Raw genomic sequence first — 22315 nt, forward strand, 5'->3', positions numbered from 1 at the left:
TGTATTTTCAATTTCACTGTAATAAAACTGTAGTAGTAACAAAATATATTTTGTTGTGGCAGATTGCAGGACAAAAAGCTGATCAAGAAATTATGAAAAAAGAAGACTCAATTGTATTTGCACATGGAAGCAAGCTTCTCACCCTTTAACTCAGCACAACTTTCTCTTGCAATTATAACAACCACTAGCACAAATTCAGCAAACAACAGAACTTTCCTGTTTTGAAAATATAAGCCATTAAAGCATGCTGTCACCTATGAAAGGTCTTTAATTCCATCTACTGCTTCCTCTGGTTAGCTGCTGGCCTCTTTTCTGTCATATTCTCCCCCTGGTTAGCCATTAAACACAACTTTCCCTTCCACTAATGGATTACCAGCTCACAGTCTTTTTTGGACACCTGAGATATTGATGCCTCTGCTTTACAGAGTGAAAGCCTCCAAGGCACCAAATAGGCTTAAAAGAATCCACTGGGATGTTGTTCTTATTTGTTACTTGAAATGAGCCCCTAAATGTTCAAAATGGAATGAAATGTTCACATGAAATAGCTATTGCTTGGAGACTCCCTGCCTGGGTACAGTTGTTCTCAGGGTGAGAACTCTGAACCCATAAGAATTTCACCTGAAAAACTAATGCAGGTGTTTTTTGGTTTTCCTTCATATTTTTTACAAGTAAGAGGCAAGGTTGATGTAAACTTCCATCATCCATACACTGAAAATTCTGTTTCAGTTCTCTTTCTCAAACTCCCACATTTCTCCTCCTGTTAGCATTTGTTAGCATTTTCTCTATGTGGGCAGACCCACTACGAAACCGCTTAATATTAATTAGAAATAGTAAGAAATACACATTAAGTAATAGCAGTGAATAATAGTAACCAGAATTAACTAGTAGTAGTAAGAAACTCTTCTAAGCCATTTTAGGATCTAGTTATGGCAACATTAGCAAGTGATGGGACTAGGATGCCAGTAGGGACACTGGGGAAGTCAACAGTTTGTGTTGATCTCCTGGTGCCCACCCTACTTACATGCATTTGAGAGGGATTAATTCCGAGTAATCCCACCCTGGTCCTGCTGACTAAGCTCCCATCAGTGTCTGTAGTGAACCTCTCAGCTCAGTTTCATCCAGGAGAAGCCTCTGCTGGTACATCTGAGACTGCTCTACAACTCCAATTGAAACAAATTTGGAAATCTGCCAATGTGCATATGGTATGCTGGTAATGGTGAGAAAGGAGGCTTTAATGACACTGAAGTAATTCTGTATTAGCAGAGATTAGCTATATTAATGCCAAAATTAACTTTGGCATTTCCAAAATTAACATAAATAATATTAAGCAAAAAATAGACCTAAAATGAAATAGCATATAGCCAATTGTAAGCTATGAGCACCTATAATATTTTCTAGTAAAATGACATTGCCAAGTAGAAAGAGGAACAATAGTGCTTTTAAAATCTATCAATTAACCATTATGCTGAGTAAGAAAAACAGATTTTGTGGATATCCTTTCCATATTTGAATAGTCTGCACTTCAGTGCAACCTCAGTTTAACTTGCAAAAAATGCCTTACTCTTTAACCAGAATGTTTTTAACCTAAAGTGGAAAAAAAGAACATTAGTCAGTCTGTGACGTAGCCTGCACCAATGAAATGAAATTGTGGCAGAGCATTAGGCTTTCATATGTATTGTTTGCACTCCTTTCACTCAAGTCTTTGCATAAAGCATTCTGAAGTAGAAAATGAACCAAAAGCAGGTAAAAAACTAATTAAAAGATGAGGACAGGGAAACTAAACCTCAGCTGGATTCCTGTTTCTTCCAAAAAGAGAAAATTAGTTGTTCCAATAATCTGAGTTTAATTTTCAAAGAGGCTTTTCAGTCCGTGTTTATTAATCTCAGTTTTGCACCTGCTTCTACACTCAAACATCTCTATCTCTGTTTTCTCTGTGTAATTTGTGGACACAGATGTGGGTTTCATAGATAGCATGCAGATGTAAGTGCTAAATTGGAAAAAAACCCCAAATGCTTTGGATCATTGGACTCTCTGTATGAGGCCTTTTAGCATTCTGGATCAGAATACAGATTTCATTGATTTCATTCAAATACAGAAAATACAGGTATGTGACTCTCATTTTTGAAATAAAAAAGACCTATATATTTGCCTAAGACTAAAAATTTTCATAATTCTTCTTTCGTAAGTTTGTCTTTTTTCCCCCACTGGAAACAAATACAGGTTATATATTAATGGAAATTATTGCAGATATTATCTTTGTGCATATAACTTGATTGATTTAACTGTTCAACTGGTCTTTTTTAAAAGAGGGCATGCAATAATAATACTGTGACTGTTCTCCTAAGGATATCAACCAGTACATATATAAGAGCTCATCTACTTTTTCAGCAAATTACAATAAAAAAAGGGACTCCAAACTCACTCGTGCATCAGTGACCGCACCACTGTGCCTCCGTAAACGTGAGACTCGTAGAACAGGGTGTATAAGTATGGGAGCAGAGAGTATCTGATCCGAAGTGTAGCACGAGATATCTTGGCAAAAGCATCTCCAAACACGGCTGGGTCTTGTTCCTGTTCAGGAAAAGCTTAGATTTGTACTGAGCATTGAAACAAACTCATCAGAGAAGCAGTGTGCAACATAAGAGAGCTGTGGCTGGCATGATGCTAAGGAAGTGAGCGTTTAAATAAGAAAAAGCAGTCATTTGCAAACTGCAAGATATATTAAGAACAACATACACTATTCCCAACTAAAATTCGTATAAAATTCTGAACTTGAAAAATTCCAGTGAGCTCAAAAAGATCAGGCCCCACCATAATGTATGTGAGCCCTCTGCAACCACCTCTAACCTTGTGAGGAGAGGGAATCTCGGGTCCATATCTGTGCTCAGGAATAGATAGCCTGCCTCTAGAAATTAATTCATCTTGGAGATGCAAGCCCTCTCAGACAAAGGAGATGAAACACAGGAAAGAGGGAAGACTGATAATCTGCAGATTAAAGTCAAAAGTGTAATTACATTGGCCACAAATATAAAGGCAAGTCTACTTGAAAGAGTAAACTCATAACCCTGCAGAAGCCAACAGGCGTGACCCAAGTCACTGTGTGTGGTACAAAAGACATTTCATCCATTCAAGAAACTTGATTTCTCCTCCTGTGTGCTCCACTTTAGGATGCCCTGACTGACAGTACAGCCACACATCAGCAGTGCCCCTCAGTACTCTCCTGTGCAGGGCATGCACTGGGTCACACCATGAAGCGGGCAGGCTGGAGCAGTCTGTATTCACTGGCTGCCTTTGGGTTTACTCCAGCGCAACCCTGACTCTGCCCTGGGATGGCAGGCAGAGCATGCAGCCAAGGGCAGTGCTGATACAGGGAAGAGTTACATCTCCTTTAATTCCTCCTCTCCACCTCTCCAGTGCTAAACAGCCAGCTTACAGTCACATGACTCCCTTTCTCCTTCATGAAATCGTTCCAGAGTACTCAATTTTCTCACTACAGCTGAAGACTATATGATGAATTCCAAGGATAATGAAACGCAAAAGTAACAGAAGTAACAATGCTTTTTATATTATCTAGTGCTTTTCAGACAAGAAAAATATTAATTAAACTGTTTGAAATATACCATTAATTGGGCAAAGTGGGTATTTAAGATTTTAACACTAACCTAATATTAATTAAATTCAATATTAAGTAAAATTTCACCATTAGTATGTTTACGTCAGAATTACTCACTAAGAATACTCCCTGCTGGCTCTGAGCTCCAGAGCATCCATCTATTATTTCAAAAATTGCACTATATTTTCACCAGTGTTTTGACACTGTACAAACACTGCTTAAATTCACAAAAAAACAGTCAGACTTCTTAGGTGATGCTGAGTCACCCAAAATGCCCGTTCATTTCTTTCTGTGAACACAATATTTCAAATGGATTTAAGTAATCCAAATATATCTCTGAGTTGCACCACCCATTATAGACCCATTGCTCTCTTCTTGTTTATTAAATTGTACATATGAGATTTATATCCACTCACTCAGGTCAGACTCTGTTTGCATGCTCAAATATAGATATAGATGATATAGATATAGATATAGATATAGATAGATAGATACAGATATAGATGCTAACTTTAGTGGAGAGGCAAATAGAAAATATTTCACAACAGCAACAGGAAATACCACACAAATGCTTGTTCTCCTACAAAGAAACACCTCAGGGATCTACAGGTTAATTCCTGACCCTCTTAATGATAGTATTGTAGTTTACTATTCTTGCATTTACCCAATTGCTGAACATCCATCATACTTTGGTGCAGAGACAAAGGTCTGCTTGAGAGTGTAAATGTTGCAGCATTTTGATGATGCAACTTCAAAGAAACTGAAGATTAGCAAATAACCTTAGCTCCAGCATTGCACCAATTAGTTTACAGAAGGAAAAAAACCCAAACATTTCTTGAACAAGCAGAACCATTTCATCACAGTTGCAGATAAACACAGAATAATTACAAAAACTGCAAGACCTTCAACCTTCATAGCTAGAAATTACTTGATACTTCTTTCTCTTTGGAGCAAGTCTTTAAAGGACTTTCATGATGTTGAAACCAGGGCATGGATCTGGATTAAGGCTGCACTTTTTCATTCATCTCATGGGCCCATTAGCCTTTTTGGCCTTGGTTGCCTCCTGGCTGATAATGATGTCACTATTGGTGCCTCTCCTTGGAATTCTCACATGTTTGTAACTTGCTTTTAAACAGCAAGGATGGTGTATAACGATCTCTCTCCCCTCCCTGCAATACATACTATAATTATGGAATTATTGAAACAAAAGTTTAGCAATCAAGGGAGTAGGAAGACACACTGACACTCACTGGCTCTTAAATAAAACCTGGACTTCAGCAGGTAAAAGATGAAACAGATGAATTTTTACCAACAGTGTGAGAAGACCAGTGTTTCTATGTTATCTTGACATTATGGATGGGAAAAATTTACATTTCACTGTATAGTTTCTGCTCTTGGTGCAGCACTCCTTTTCACCCAGTGCTCCAGTTTACCCAAGAATGGCAGGTTAATTTTGGAGAAAGTAATACAAATGACTGTCCGCATAATTATAATCATAGGCTACAGCTTTATGTAACTTTGTTTACTTACACTGTTTCCCTCTGCATTGTGATTTCTGGAAAATGGATAGAAAGAGCCAAGCTGCATCCAGCGCAGGCAGAGTTCATAGGTAGTGTTGTAGTTAAACCCACAGATATCAGCACCAACCTAAAGAAAAACAAAATTGTGTTTGTGATTGTGACTGAGGCCCAAAAATGAGAGACTACAGAAATTTGCTAATAAAAGTATTTTTGGAAAGACATCCCTGTTTCTAATTACTTTATAAGAATGTTCTATAATGATACAAATTTTTCTGTATCTGACTGATATGACTGTATATGTATGTATGTATGTATGTATATGACTGAGGTGGTACTGTCTCCTAGAGCACTAAGTTCACTGTGGAAGATCCGACTGTATTTCAATAAATCTACAAATTCTCCATCCCAACTTGCAAACCCAGAAATATATGAAGGGGCCATAATCATAGAATACGTAATACAAAGAGATGGGATTTGGATGTCATGCATTAAGTCAGTCCGAATCTTGCAGTGCTGTTTTTGTTTCCCTTCAGCAGCCAAGACTGACATTTAGCCTTTTAATCTGCAGATCCTTAGGCTGTGCAGGCTGTTACTGCTGGCCACCTCAAGTGGCTTCTTTCAGAAAACATTTGAGTTAATTTGAAGTGATATTGTGTATAAGCCAGCACCTGCCCAGAGGACAGCAGACTTACATAGGGAATGCCAAAGAGGTTGAATTCCAGGATTCCAACGACTGAGCGGCGCAGGTCCTTCCACTGAGAGAAGTTGTCACCGAGCCAGTGAGCGCTGTGCTTCCCGCTGCCCACGAACGTGGACCGACTCAAGACAAATGCCCGCTTTCCAGTTGCCTGCTGGACAACACTGCAAAGAAATGCAACAAGATCTTCAAAAACAGGAGTGGTAAACAAAACATCTTATAATTCAGGCACAATTTTACCTGAGAGAGTATTATTCATGAAACAATTATTACTGTGATCCCTACGCACATGAAAATGTGGCTGCAAAACTGCAAATAAAAGGAAGATTTACACAGTGGCCAAAACTAAACAAAAAAAAAATCTATTTGATTCGCTAAACAATTTGTCTCAGGTATTTTCATCTTCCTAAATAATAATTTCTGTTTAATTTATTCTCAGCAACATCTCAAAATGAAAATTCAAATTATAATTTTCTACACTAGTATATTTAATTAGGTGTCCAATGAATTCCTAAAAACCAATATAATAGTTTTTTTTTTTTTTCAATACAGGATTTATTTAGAGATTTCTATTGGCAAATAAAGGTCCAGTACTCAGGAATTAAAAACCTAAAAACCCCCAACAAAACACAAAACCCAAAAAATCAAAACTACACAAAAATATCAAAAATATATCTAAAAATCTTATAAAAAATAAATAATCAATACAGAAAACAAACCTGTAATCATTCAAAATGCCACCCCATCCTTGTAGTATTTTCTCTAGTTTCCTGTCTTTTCTAGTTTCCTGTGAAACCTATGAGGTTTCATTACAGAATTAGTGGTACAATGAATTTATCTTGGCTTTTTGAAAATAATTTTGCTGCATCACCAGAAATCAAGGAATGTGCCTTACTAACAAATCAATTACAAAATTCCTCGGAATAGGATGCTCTTTGTATGCAATTATGAATTGCAGTATTTTATATTCCAGGAACTCAGATTCAACTCTGCTTTAATATGATTTGGGCAACACAATTTAAACTCTCTGGGAAATTCTAGCATGAAATATTAATCATGTTGTTCACCATCTACTTATATCTCCCTTTTCTTAATGAGATTTCATCAAGTGTTCCTTCACCTGTATCCATAATGGCCCAGTGTTTGCTCTTGGGTCTTTAATGGCACACAGACTTTAAAGTTCTTCAACACTTGCTTCTGAAGCAAAAAAAAAACCAAACCAACAGCTTTCATGGAAGACTGAATGTATTAACCTTAGGGGTCATATGCAGCAAGAGGTGCAATCCTTGAACCATGAGGGACCTGCTGGTTCTGGTTTGCAGGAGCACTGTTGGGCCAGTAACTGCACAAGTCTCCATGTGCTTTGTATGAATGTTATTCTGGAGCCTTTCCTGGATATCTTGAGCAGGAATGCTCTCTTCTGGCTGTCTTTGGCTCCATTTGCAAATACAGGTGCTAATGAGGGCAGTATCAGATCAACTCAACTATGATCCAAAGCTGCATAAACAATTTGTAACAAGTAATTTATTGAATAATTTCAGTCTTTCATGAACTATTATAGAACAGGTCGTAATGCTGTCAAATGCATTTGTTGATTTGAATTATTTACAGAATATCATGTGCAAATAACTCTTGGCATTAAGCTATACACAAAGTGATTGCTGCTAGTTTATGCATTCAAATTCAAACCATTTGACATAAGCCAGATGACACATTTCCTATTCTCCATCTGCCTTAGAATAATTCTTAGAATTGTTTTTTTTTTTTTAATACGATTATGAAATTGTCATTAATTTTCATCCAAAATCTTGCATTTGATGCTGGGTGCTAAACATTCCTGTCAGTAATTTCATTTAATATATTCTTTGCAAAGAGTGACTGCAGAAAGAATATACAACCAGCCTTGAAAAGAAATGTATTTGAGAAACCCAAATGAATATGTATGAAAAATACTTCACCAAAGTTTCCCAGCTTTGCAAAAAAATCAACCTCTGCATATACTTTTGGTGGTCTTCTCCACATCTGGTTGAGCAAAACAAGTTTGTTGGGAGGATCTCTTCGAAGACTAGGGAATAGGGGCTCAAAAACCATGGTAAGAAGTCCCAGGTTCAAGGGCTTCCTGTTCTTTCTCTCAAAAGCAGAATTGTGCTTCAGCCAGGCCCATAAGAGCTGGCAAACTTCTGGTTTTTCCCAGGGCTTCCCTTGCCCTGGACTTGGCATATAAAATACAAATGCATCAACACCAGAATTAGGCTCACTTAACCATGTCCTCTGGATGTTATCAGAATCCAGCTTCTGAAAATGAGTGCTAAATGCTGAAACAGGCTACACATGGACCCCTGCTTTGGCTGTTCCATTATGGTATTAAATTTCCCAGTGTTTTAGCTCAATTCCTGCTGGAAAAGGCATGATTTGCCCATTTCATTTAATCCTACAGCTAGCTTTCCACAGCAACAGTCTGCCTGCGTAAGCTAGTTTGAGTGCTTCCCAGCTGCAAAATGAGTTTTACAGAAGCTGACAGCAACTGTGCTGCAATGCAGCTCTAACCTCTTGAACCAACTGAGCCCCAAGCTAATTTGCAAAACACTGTCTGCCAGGAGCCAGAGGCAGCTCCAGAAGCAGCCAGGGGACCTGTACAGTTTGGATTCTCCACTGACAGTGACAGAAACTCCTCTACCACAATAGTAAAGGGACAGATAAATACCCCTGACACCACACAAAGGCTGCTTCTGCTGCAAATGCTTATGAGAAGCTCTAACAGAGTACAGGAGGCATCTTGCTCTAGACATACAAAAGCAGCAGCTTAAAAGTCAGGCCCTACCCATACATTCTGATTTAGATGAGAAAAGTAAAACTTGAAAGGATTCTGCTCCTTGTTCCAAGGTTTTCTTGCAACTTCTTACAAAATGGCAAACAATGAAACGAAACATGGGTCTGTCTCTGATTAAATACTACTACATATTTTCCAGTTAACATCAGTAGCTTTTAAAAAGCATTTTAATCACCTGGAATCTGACTAGAAATATTTAGGAAACTTACTTGAAAGTTGGTTCTGTCTGTGCCCAGCCAAAGAGGGAGTGTGTGTTGTAATGGTCTCCAAGGTAAGTCTTGGAGTCAGGACACAGTGTCTTTTCTGCCAGGGAGCGATCAGAGATTCCTGAGAACGATATAAACCACTGTAAAATCATATACATCACAACTCAAATCTCTTCCCATTTCTACACATTCAGGGGTGAAAACAACAAAAGACTTGGGAAGAGGAAACACTGCAGTGCTGAACCTGCAGTGATTTGAGGTTAGCACATAGGCACAAATGCTTGCAGACAGGCACATGGCCTTGGAGGTGGAAGAGGACTGAGTAAACACTGATAATTAATTACAAGTTCTATGTCCAATAATTCAAAACATCTGTACAGGTGTCATGTATTCAGTAAGTAATAGAAAGAAAATTCCTGCTTCACTGAGTTAAGAATATATTATTTTACACAATGACAAATCTTAGTTAACAGCAAAATTATTGTACAGATGCTGCCTGGTCTTTGATTCCATATCAAAGAGATGTTGGCAAAGCCCATTTGGTGCAAAAAAAATTTCCTTCAGGTAACCACCATGACAATGCCACATGAAGTTCAGCAGGAATTGGGCAGGTCAGATGTTTATACATTTATTGGGGGTTAGGTTTCTTTTCTTTTATTCCCTTTTACTTTGGGAATTTTCTCCCGTAAGTTGCTAAGTTGTCTTTGCCTGAGATCCCCTCAATTTCAAAATCAAAATAATTCAGAGGCAGGAGGTTTACATTTTTCATTCCTAGGGAGGCTCCTGCTTTCCTTAGCAGACACCTGTCTTTCAAACAAGACAGCATTATATTTATTTTTAGAGATGGAGTTGCAAATATTATAAAATTCTATCAAAATGAAATAGAAAGTGAATTCTCAAAAATTCTTTTTTTTTCATGCTTAATTGGGTGCATGTACTATTGTAAGTATTTCTCCATGAAAAAGCAATCTCTCTGTCTAATTGCACTTCCTGTGTGGTTGCAGTTCATAATCACAATTTCTATGCACCTGAAACCCTCAGCCCTGCTGTGCCACTACAGCTACAGTCCTTGTGTTTGGATCTTTAGACACAGACTCCAGTGTGGGTGATCTACATCAGAAATAACTTAATTTATAGGCAATTTCCAAGTAACTTTGACCGATATGTCTTTGAAGAAGACTCTAAGTTTCCAAGAAAGTCACACTTAAAGTCCTAGTGGTTCTTGATTATTAGCCCCATAAATTTAAGGTGAGATAGGAGAGAAAATGCTACCACATGAATCACAGGTTCATGCTTCATTCTTATTCTGAGTATTCTGTATTCTGTCTCAGTAATACTGATAATTTTACAATTGCATATTAATCTTCAGTATAAAGTGTTTTATAGAAAATTGATTTGAAGGACATCTGGCCTTAGAAGTTCAAACCACGGTTATGTGTAATGATGGTATAAAATTTAGGTAAGGAGGTTGAAGGCTACACTGATAAAAAGCCTGAGACTGGGACTTGCACAGATGAAATCACCTAAGACGATAGTGAGCTCCCAAAACTGTGCTAACCCCAGGAAGGTTCTAATGTCTTACTGGACTAAAAAGCTTAGGTCACCTCTCATACCTATGTAAGTCAAGGGCTTGGACACCTAAGAACATGCACCTATTCTATAAAGTGAAATAGAAAAGAAAGCCCTTAAACACTGATACAAAATAGATTCCCTACATGCTGGGATGTAATGCCTAGGGCTTCTAGCAGCAGAAGGGAGATCAATACCAGGGAAGTCTCTTAGAGCAGCCTTCTGGTACCTAAGTGGGACCTACAAGAAGCTGGAGAGGGACTTTTAGAAAGGGCATGGAGTGATAGGACAGAGGGTAATGGTAAAAGAGAGTATGTTTATATTAGTTTCAAGGAAGAAATTCTTTCCTGTGAGGATGGTGAAACACTGAAACAGGCTACCAGAGAAGCTGTGGGTGCCCCATACCTGGAAGTGTTCAAGGCCAGGATGGATAGCATTTTGAGAAACCTGGTCTGGTGCCCATGGTAGGGGGCCTGGAACAAGATGGTTTTGAAAGTCCCTTCTAACACAAACACATCTATGATTCCATTATATTCATTATACTCCATTATTCTAACACTGTGAGTCACAAGCAGAAGCAGGGGCACATGTGCATGAGCCAAGTCAGAGAAACTGGGCTCAAAACACACCTGTCTTCAGGATCTCTCAGTGTCCTTACATGTCATGTAGGCCTCCTGGTCTGAGTCCCTTCTACTCAGACTTCAGTACTAATCTTCACAAAGCTCAGCTGCACGGCTCAGAAGCCACTGCATGGGTTCACTCTCAGTCCTTTATTTGGGATGTAAAGGGAGCTCTGCTCTTTCAGCCAGTTTACCCAGTGTCTCACATCTTTTTTGCAGCTCTAAAGGCTGACAAAAAATAAATTTAAGGCCAAGGTGGAAACTGTCATCAGTTCCTGGTCAAGACCCACGGGGTCAGTATGCAGTGATTACCCCACAAAGAGAGAAAACACCAAAATCATCATTAAAAGTTCTGCTTTCAAAAATTTACAGTCTCTAATATTTTGTTATGTTTATGTGCTTTTGTTATGTTTGTCTTATATTCAAAGTAAAAAAAAAAAAAAAAAAAAAATTAAAAATTGCCATTTAATAAAGTAAATTTAGAATTCTCATGAGACTAAAAACACCTGAAGAGAAAAAGGGGACATTTCCAATACTCCAACTCTCATGTATCAGCTTCCCTCTGCATATTAACATTGCTCAGGCAGCTGGGCTTTCCTGGGGAAATGTTGGCTGGATTAACTACCACACCACTGGCAATAATCATAGGTACTTGTGGCTTCCTGGGGAAGAATAAGCATATCATTAATTCAGCTACTGGAAGAAATTTTCCCATTCCTTTAAGTCTCCCATAGGCTTATACATTTTAAAAGTTATTTTTAGCCCATTTCTAATAATACAGTGAAAATTTCTTTCCTATGAGAAAAGAAACACTGAAGTAAGGCACCAGGGAGATACCATCTCCCTTGCCATAGTTTGTGAGAAGGCAGAGACTGCCTATCTCTGAGACTAGCCGTGGAAAGGCAGAAGGGTTACTCCCTCCATAATAAGTCTGTAGCTGAGTTACAGTATATAGGTATCTTGTCCTTTTTCTGATGTTGACCAGTCGCTCAGAGAATGGCAGGAAAGGTCATTTTTCTAGTCCTGTTATGAGGCAGAACCTTGGACAGAGGAAAGTGCGTGTTTCTGATACTCCATCAAAGCTGAACCACTGGAATCTTGAACAAATATGTAACTGAACATACAGAACAGGCAGGGAAAGATGGAAAATGAGAGAATGGACTTTTTTCCCCCTAAAATATAGCCTATCCAGGTTTAAAAGAAAACAAGAAAACCAACCAACCACAGTGAATTTATAATATTAATATTATTATAAAAGATTATATTATATTATATTAAATAGAAATAAAAATGATAATATTAATAAATAATCAATGTCAATAAAATTATACTATTATACTTACTAGGAATATAAGGAGGATTATTGATTTCATTATCTGCACATCCAGGATACTGGCCTCTCATGAAATTGGATGGTTCATTCATATCCTTTAATAAAGAGAGAAAGACATGTTGAAAATCTTCATTTTCTCTTTTATAAAGAAGGGAGGACAGATATAATGAGACATACAATCCAGATCCCATCGTAGTCAAGGACATCCTTAAACTCCAGACACAATTGGGTCCACCATTCCACTGTCCTGGGGTTGGTGTAGTCAGGAAACACGGAATCTCCAGGAGGCCAGGCCTAAGGGTTACATAGGTAAATCCCAGTTATTTTCTCATTTCTATTACACTGCTGCTTTATTGTTTTGAAGCAGCACCAGACAAAATGCTCACAAAATTAAAAAACTCACCCGCCCAACAGCAGGAGTCACACCATCAGAGTTGTTCACCCATACTCCCATTTCCTGGCCGAGTTCATAAGGTCTGTAAGTGCCTGGCTCCTCATCCTTGGTTATGAAAGGGTCCTGAAAACAGCGATCACAGTTCCTTTATTGAAATCCCAGAGGTAACAATTACTCTTCTATTTGTATATTTTAGAAAATTTTGGACTATGTTCTTAATGCTGATTGCAAAAATATTGCAAGAAAACAACATTAAAATTTAATAACATTTGAGAGCACATAATAATTTAGAAAAAGTCATTAAGGATATGTCATGAGTATTTCTTGTGTATGGCAAAAGCAATGTGAAATTACTAAATACCCTTATTTTTATTTTTTATGAGACCTTCTACACTCAAATTATTTTACAGAGGCACTACATTTTATTGCCCCACCAAGGTCTCTGCTGTGGCTGGGTCTATGCTGGGCATTCCCACTTGAGCACCTCCAGGTTTCCTCCAAGGCAATCCTTATTCCAGTTGCCTCGGCATCAACAGCTCGGTGCTGAACAACTAAAACTTTTCAAGGGGCTTGAAGTTGGGCACCTCCAACTTCAAAAGGGCCCTGGTACCCCTTCATTCCACAACAATGCTGGACAAGGATGTCTCATGCCATTCTAATGTAGAGTAACCCAATTCACAACTGCCTGTGGTGCCTTGCACCTCTGTTCTCCCCAGGCACCAAGACCACAGCATTTTACACCCCACAGCTTGTTCTTCCTGCCCCCTTCCACTGCTTGGGGTGGTCACCACCTCCCACTGCTGCCAGTGATACTGACATCAACACATTCTCTGCCTCAGGATGACCATCAGTAGACACCAAGCTGATTCAAAGCAAGCATGATCAGCTCTTGGGAATGATAGAGGTCCACCCACCATGCTGGAAAGGAATAAAGTTAGGAATACTTTGAGATGCCAGTGAATGAAAAGGTACTCTGCAGCTCTGCTCAGCAGTCAGCTGCAACCAACAGGAGTAAGTGCACTTTGCAATACATTCCTAATTGGAAGCCTGCATCTGTTTTGTGTTTTTTAGAACAGATGAAGACTACAGACATTTTAGAAAGGAATTCTTTACTTTCTCCTTAGAAAATCTTACTTCCTCAGGTTCTGCTTAAGGCAAAACCTTTCAGTTATGAAACACAATGGAGAAAAAAACTGACAAAGCAATTCTTCCACTCAGTTATAGCCTGTGCAATAATTTACGTGAACTTCAATAAAAACGTGATAGAAGTATAACTAATAAATGTCTTAAGAAGAAAAAAATATTGGACCCCAAATTCTAAGCTGCTTTAAAGACTTGCTTTAAATTTCATTTAAATACCTGAATTAATTGCCTGATTTATTTGTGAGCCCTCTAATAACTACGGCCCTCGTGAGAGAAGTATATTCTCCCATAACTCAACAACAAAAGGTACAGCTAAATCTCTATTTTAAGTGCAAAATTCTGTTTAACTTCATCTAGCATTAGTGTCACCTCCATAAGGACTATAAATGTCCATTACATATTTAACTTGTTCGATAGTCCAACTTTGCAAAAGAGAAAACTGTCCATCTGCAATAGCTGTCTTATAATTGTGGTAAAGATGTCTCTCAAGGGACTTGAAGGCCAGAAGAAGTCAGCTTAATTAGCTACTCCTAATCCAAATTTACGGTTTCCTTCAGCTGAAAGGCTGTTCCAGTGCATAAATCTAATACATTATTCAGGTTTAGTATTGCCCTAAAGAAAACAGAACCTCTCCATGCATGCAAGGGTTGTTTGTGGGGAAGGAGTTTCATGCCTGTTAAATCTTCACTCATCTTTTTATCAACATTTTTGGGAAGAAGTGCTGAGCATCCTTAAGTCCAGCTGACTGCCTAAAGACCTGGGAGCAGCCAGCACGTACCTAGACTGTTGCACTTCCACCTGTGGCGTCATCCCAAACATATATTTTGATGCACATCCATAAAAACTCATCTCTGGAAATTTTTGCCTCTACAGCTCACACAATTGGACGTAAAAACGTTAAAGATATCTAGCATTATTTTGAATCATGAGCATGTTGCTCTTGACTTTTAAGTATTTAGTCACTTATGTCACTCCTAGCTGTTTCTATTTTTAGTATAATTTAATAGATGGTATACAAGCTCTTTCATTAAAGATCCTCTTTAGAAAATTAGTTTATCATTTTTCAATGTAGTCATTGTTACTTCAGAATGTCTTTGTTTCTAAAGAATATATTTGTTCTGACACAGCTGAAGCATGCACAATTATTTAGTGCAGTGATGATGACCAGGTGCTGACATGCAGAGTCACAATTTCCCCTAAACAGAGGTGGTCTCTGAAAGAGATCAGGAGAGAGAAGTGCTGAAGGGCTGCACTTAGAGGCTCCAGTCATGGAGCCATGCAACTCTCAGCATGACTATAGTCACAGAGGGCTCTCAGCATTGGGTGCAAGCATGGGGAGCAGACCTCCTGCTGGTGTGGCACCAGCCACCCAGTGATGGTGGCACAACTGAGTTCAGGGTCCCATCCTCAGGCAGGTTGCCAGTGTTAATCCTACAGCCACCAGGATCTGCGCTTTGCTTGCGACCAAAATGGTCTGAGATGAGGTAGATGGAACTCATTCCCCAAATCCATTTACTTGAGGTTTTCCATGACACTAACTGGCTGCAGTCAGAGCCCACTCCCTGAAATCAACGTAAGGGAGGCAACAACCCACTATACTTAGGGAACTCACCCATTTCTGTGACTACCTAAAGGGAATCTAAATAGAAAATTGTTCTTTCAGTATTCAACTGGATTACACTTGCCTTGATTGCACCCAGCTTGGCTTCCCTGTCCCTTAGGAATTAAATCCTTCACACTGCTCCAGCTCCCAACTCAACTGAGGGGAATACTTTACATCACTAAAGAATGCTAACAGACAGATTTTGACAGAGATGTCATAATAAAGCTGTAATAAAGTGAAAATAGAAAACTTCAGTACCAGTGCAGTCTGTACTTCTCATTAACTTTTAAACAATGAAGGACAGACTGGCTCAGCTTTTGTTCTTTTTTCACAAGCTTGATTAAAGAACTAGAGCAGAAGACAAGCCTTAGGTACAGGTTAGTGGAAAGATGAAATACTCCCTATCTGAATTCCCATCAGCTCATTGTATGAATTAAGAGTTGCTATATTCCTTGCATCTAACAGCTGGATTTATATAGCAACACCTCCTTGCACTGCTGCAGAATATGCTATCTGAGAAACTGAAAGGGTTTTAAAAATGCTGTTGAAATTAAACTCATAAGGAAGAAGATAATGTGGCTCACCCAATAAACCACGACTGCTTGTCTGTAGCTTCATACCCAGTAGCAAGTGTGAAACAACTGGAGACATCCCAACATTGATGAAAAAGAGATGACTAGCATGTATTTACTGAAAGGCAAGACTGCATAGGAAAAGCTACCCCAAACTCCCATTTTGCTCCTATATTAATATTTTGCAACCTATTTCGAGATAAACCAATAAATATCATTCTATTTGATGTTACAGCTCTAAAAGATTAGATCATTTTTAGAGTGGTATTGAGGTTATTGAGAGCCCAAACTGCCTGGCAGTTAGAAAGAGCAATCAGTCCTGACAGCACATGTGCTCACTACTGCTTAGTTATTTACAATGATGTATCCAGTTAATTTGGGTCTATTTTTGTCTTAAAGTTTCTCTCCATCAAAGTCACTTAGTAATCTGTTTCTATTTAAATGCTGTGCCTTGAACCTTCATTGATGAAAACTGATTTCACTGCTGCACCTCTGAGTTTCTCAGAATGGAACCTTCAGGGGAAAGTATCTTTAGGGACAAATTGCTAGCAAGCAGCATTCACTGTATAGACTGCTGTTTCCATTATCAATATGTAATTGATCACTTGGGCTGCGGGGTTTTGTTTCAGATTCCTAGTAGTCAACGGAATTATAGTACACCAAAGCAAAGATTAGGCAAATAATAAAAGGTAATTTTAATGAAACTATCAGAACACTCCCAATTAAAAAGAAAACATTGATATAGCTCTCTGTGGTGCTGACTAGTCCATCATCCTCAGTCATTTTAAAATTCACAACAAACTATGAGGAAAATATAAGGACAGGAGGGAGGCACTTCTGCCCTAATCTATTTAACAAGATAATGTGATTTTTAGATGAGGAAACTGCAGTATTCTTGCTTGACTCCAGATACACCAGCACAAGTGAAAGAGCAACTGTACAACAAATTCAGGACTCGGCTGTTCAGTCTCTCTCACCACAAGCCTTTGACAGGACCCCGAGGACAAGAAGAGGAACATGGCCCTTGTTTTAAAAAGACTGGATCGACTTAGGGTCTAAATATTAGTGACCTGTCCATCGTGATTCAGTTGGATTAACTGAATCCTGGTCTCCTTAGAAGCACGAGCCATCAGTATAATGCAGGTAAATGTGTTTGTTTAGCCTAGCAGAGAAAGGCTGAGGGAGCATACACTTATTTGAGTCGGTGTATCAAGAAAGAAAATAGAAGGGTGAGAGACTGGCAGCTGGAGGTAAGGACAGTAGTACCCAAATGAAAGATATAAACTCACCTTTTAGGTAGGAAAACAGATTACAAAACTACAGTTACAGCAAAAAGTTCTGAGAGAAACTCCATGGGGTTGTCTCCTCCTTACCCTGTGGCTGTGGGTCAGCTCAGCCTGAGCTACACCTGGTGCATCTGTTGGGTCTGCTCACAGCACCCACCTGGGGAGGGACCCTGGCCCCAGCAGCTGTTGCTCAGCTCACCTTGCAGACAGGCAGCTTTACCCTAATGTTTGCCTTGAATCTGTCCTGCTGCAATTTAAAATGCTTTTCTTCTTTCTTGTCCCCAGTGGTTCAGGAGAACAAACTGCAGCCTGCTCTGGGAAGTGCAGCCCTCCTACTGCTAAGCTGCTGGAGGACCCTGGAGAGCAAGATCTTGTGAATTTATTAATGGATTTTATTTAATGTCTTAATTTATTTTTATCTTTACTTAAATTTCGATTAAATTGGTCTCCAGTTTTCTTGCCACCATTGGAGCTCACTTAGCTATTGTGAGAGTCATTTTGGCACAAGGACATGTACGGGGAAGTACTGGAGAGAAAAAGCAAATTTTGTTGGGAAAATCCACTGGGGAAGATGGAAAACTCCAATTTTCACTTGTATCCAAATTAATTCATTTAGCCATATGCCAATTTTGGTTAAAGGTTCAACATACATTTTCCACTAATTTGCATACAAGTAATTACCTCCCACATTAACTTAGATAAAAAGTAAGTACAAGGAAACATGAATTGTTGTCAGTAGCTTCCAGAGTGATTTGGTATAGATTTTTTCCACTATTCAGCTATTTTTGTATGTGTATTAAATTAATTTGTTCATTTCAGGGAAAGACTTGCATTAAAGCAATCCTATGTCAACTCAGAGGCAAAATTTCTTGTAACTGAGTGGAGAAAAAGTGACAGAGAATTAAAGTTTTGGTATAGAGATGATATTGATATGGAGATATCAAATAAAGATAAGACTTTTAAAAATTAAATCTGTGAGAAACTGTTCTTCAGCTCTTCTCAACATATGAGAAAATTGAAAATCTGCTACATTAGTATACATGTGTTAGCACCTAGGTACTGCTATGAAGACTATGCTGTGAATAGTTCTTATAAATGAAGAAATAATTAGCAACATCATTAATTTACCAGAATCACAACATTGTGCTTTCCGTTCTTCTTCATCTCCTTCATGAACTCAGGCAGACCAGCAAAATTCACTTTATCATAGGTAAAGTCCAGGCGGCGTTCCATGTAGTCAATATCAAAATGTTGGACATCCTAAACATTTTTAAAGTAAAAAATTACATTAATACTTCATCCAGCTCTGGAGCTCTCAGACAGGAAAAAATGGATCTGTTGGAGCAAGTCTAGAGGAGAGCCACAAAAACGATCAGAGAGGCTGGAGCACTTCTGCTATGAGGACAGTATGAGACAGATAGGGCTGTTTAGCCTGGAGAAGAGAAAGCTCCAGAGAAAACTTACTGAAGCCTTTAAATACCTTGAGGGGGCTTATAAGAAAGTTGAAGTCAGACTTTTTTTGTAGGATCTGTAGCAACAAGAGAAGGGGTGATGGTTGTAAACTAAAGGAGGGTAGATTCAGACTAGATATAAGTAAGGAACTTTTTATAATGAGGCGGTTGCACATGGTATATGGTGAATGCCTCATCCCTAGAAACACTGAAGATTAAGTTGGATGGGACTCTGAGCAACCTGAATTAGTTGAAGATGCTCCTGCTCATTGCAGAGGGTTTGGATTAGATGGGTTTTAATGGTCTCTTCCAACTCCAACTATTCTATGATTCTATGACTTAAGTATTTGATACTGAAATCAGAATGTATGCAACTGTAATTCTAAAAGGCAAATAACATATGTAATGAAACCTAAGAGACTGTAATTGTAATCCTAGTAGTGGACTACAAGAGTACATAGGAGCCCTAGTTTAGCAACTATTTTGCAGTGATCTGCATTAGAAGTTTGTTTTTCATTATTTGTTTTTAAAATGCTCATACTGCACAACAGCAAATCCACACCAGAATTGCCTGCTATATAGCCAAGAGCAGCACTTAAACATCATATTCACAGACTACTTTAACTGTTCTTTTAAGCATTATGAAGACATTACACGCAAACCCACTATGTAAGATTATGAATGTCCTTTTATTCTACAATTCTCTGTGTAAGATAATTATTTTTCCTCCATTGTAATTTTATTCACCTCACTTCAGAGTGTAAGATTAGCACACAGTGACAAATTCAGACTCACATATGGGATGTCATAGTGCTTCATGCGATCGACGGTTTCCTTTAAGACATCAAGGCTGCCATAGCCCCAGCGGGAGAGCTGGAATCCCAGAGACCAGTAGGCTGGCATGTGTGGGCGTCCAATGGCCTGCAGCAGCAATCAGGAAAACAGAAGCACAAGGGGTGAGAAGAAAAGAAGTTATTCTGAAACACAAGGAGAGGCTTCCAGATCATGTAAGGCATAAAGACCAGGGCACAGGCATCACACCCCAATTAAATACCCATTCCTTTCTCCAAGTGGCTCTCGGCCCAGCATGCTTGGCATTCTCCTGGTGGATCCTTGCCCTTCACAGAGACTCCAACACCAGCACTGAGCATCTCTTCTAAGAACACCCCATCCACACGTTGTGTAAAAGCCAGGCTGATGTTAAATGTGGCCTCAGCCTCTGCACAGCAGCGTGTACCTCACTTACAGCACATGCCGGCAGAAATCCAGCGTGAATCCTCATGCCACCTGATCCATGAAAAGTCCACAAACCCCTTGGTCAACAGAAGGCAAATCTCCAACGACACACAGCAACATAAGCTTTGCAAACTTCTCCTGCCACACCCAGCTTAACTAACTTATCAAGACACTGATGTTTATTTGAGCTCTCTGAAGTTTTAATCACATTTACAAATCAACCTGATGAAACTCAGTTACTTATGGCTGACTACTGTTATTGCTGACCCACAGCCTTGTGTTGCCAGGCACTGACAACCGTTCTTCAAGGCCAGAGTTACTGTTTGGTCCTGAAATTCTCAACTGTAACACAAGGTAATGAGTTAAATATGATTTTATAAATATTTGATTTCCACTGTCTGAATGTAATCCATCTGTAAATGGCATAAGGAAACTCAATTGAGAGCACAGCGAAGCAAGGCATCCTGCTCTGCTTCCCCCAGTGAGTGCTGCTGTGGTAACCTGTGATGAGCAGTGGGCAATCACAACGTGTCTGTTCTACAAATAAGCTGAAATTTGGCTTTGTCTCATTAGTACACACAGTGTTTTCTGGGGGACATCTCCTGAAATCCTAACTTCAGTTAAATCCAATAAAACAAACCTTTGATTTGTATTTCTAACACCTTTGCAGGCAATACATGAAAATCTAGTAGCTAGCAAGCACCCATGACTTATTAATCAGCAGCTATTGTCTCCCTTTAGCTAAATAATGGTTCCTCCCTTATTTCCTTGTGGATCTCCATAGTTATGGAGATGGTAATTATGCTAAGTGAAAAACAACAAAACTTGCATATTGGCAGCTAAACCCCACCTACTTTAAATAAATAAAACAAAGCACTTCTGGCAGTCTGTATCTATTGCATTGCTAAGCTCTCTGGAGATGCATTGCATGAAGGCACACTTCCTATGGGATTTTCTCTAGGAAGAGTCTGACCTGGGAAAGCAAGGCTGAACTTGAAATTGCTCTAAAATCATCACATCACATGCTAGAGCATCACTACACGGAGGTACAAAGTGCATCAGACAGAAAACCACATGTGGGAGAGAGGCAGAGAAAAGATGAGGAGGTTTTTAATGCCCCTGAGCTGGGAAACACACTGAGTAAATTGCTTCCAAACAAGAAAGGCTTAGGAACACACAGTCAAACATTACAAATTTGGCTACAGTGTGCTTTCACTTTGTTGGGATGCTGCTGTTTCGCATAAGCAAAAACATAAGGAGGCCATAACCACTGGTGAGGGAAATGCTTTGGGTGTCTCCAGGAGGGACTGAGGCTGATCAGCATGGCTGTCCCATATATCTGCCACTTGTCCTGTCCCCCCAAACTTAACTTTCCTGATCCTCCTCCACACCTACTTCTTCTCCAATTCAGCTGGAGGCTGGGGTCTTTTAGAAGAAGTGAGAACAGCCCTCAGCGGCAAGTTCCTGCCACAAAGGCACTCAGTCTCCACTGCATGCTGCTGTGCCCTTGCCAGGGCAGGCCCTGAGCAGACAAAGGTGGTCCCCTACCATGTAGAGGGAGGCTGATGGGCAGATACATGCCATAACTACCCTGGTGCTATCCCATCTCCTTGCACATGTCATCAGTGTCTTTCCAGCATGTGTGGGTACACCTGATCACCCAGACCACCTTTCAAGTTCTGCTGGGGCTTTCTGTGGAGAGCTGAATGGGGTGTGATGGCTCAGGACAATCCCAGACACCTTGTGAGCCAGCACCAAGGTGTCCAACAGAGCATGCCAAGCCTCAGGGCAAGAAGTCTTCTCTGTCACATCCACACTCACCATGTTAAGGATAAACTGATCTGAGGAGGCAGCAGAGCTTGTTTTAGACCAGCAAAGGCTTCAGGATGAGCTTTGTGAACCCGCCATTTTGTGCTCCTAAAGCAGATGCACATTTTGCCCTTGCTTTCTCTACTGTAAACAGAGAATGACCTCTACAAACAAGGTTAAAAAAACAGACCAAAACAAAGAACTCCCTAATGAAATAAAATGCTTTGTGCACAGGCTTCTCATCTTGGACAAGAGAAATAGGGAAAACCAGCTGATAAATATTAATCCTGCAGCTAAATGCAGAGCCCTGTGCCCTGGCAGGATGTCTGCATGGCATCTGCTGCCTTTTCCCAAGCAGGATGGGAAATGGAAAAGGGGTAACCAGCCTGGCCAGAGGCAGTGGGAAGTGCTGAGCAACTCTGCTCTGGGTCCT

The 22315-nt window shown here is 39.5% G+C and overlaps 1 protein-coding gene across 1 annotated transcript in view; it reads right to left on the reverse strand.

Moving 5' to 3' along the window:
- Positions 1-22315, reverse strand: part of LOC131572585 (maltase-glucoamylase-like) — a 53283-nt gene that overhangs the window by 14393 nt on the left and 16575 nt on the right. The window contains exons 5-13 of the mRNA XM_058825833.1: positions 19633-19758; positions 18515-18646; positions 12792-12905; positions 12566-12682; positions 12399-12483; positions 8870-8987; positions 5826-5994; positions 5144-5260; positions 2423-2571 (exon numbers count right to left, since the gene is read on the reverse strand). Of these exons, the coding sequence (XP_058681816.1) occupies positions 2423-2571; positions 5144-5260; positions 5826-5994; positions 8870-8987; positions 12399-12483; positions 12566-12682; positions 12792-12905; positions 18515-18646; positions 19633-19758 (1127 nt within the window). The remainder of the gene's footprint in view (positions 1-2422; positions 2572-5143; positions 5261-5825; positions 5995-8869; positions 8988-12398; positions 12484-12565; positions 12683-12791; positions 12906-18514; positions 18647-19632; positions 19759-22315) is intronic.

This window comes from Poecile atricapillus, chromosome Z (assembly GCF_030490865.1).
Source record: "Poecile atricapillus isolate bPoeAtr1 chromosome Z, bPoeAtr1.hap1, whole genome shotgun sequence".
In the NCBI taxonomy this organism is placed as follows: domain Eukaryota; kingdom Metazoa; phylum Chordata; class Aves; order Passeriformes; family Paridae; genus Poecile; species Poecile atricapillus.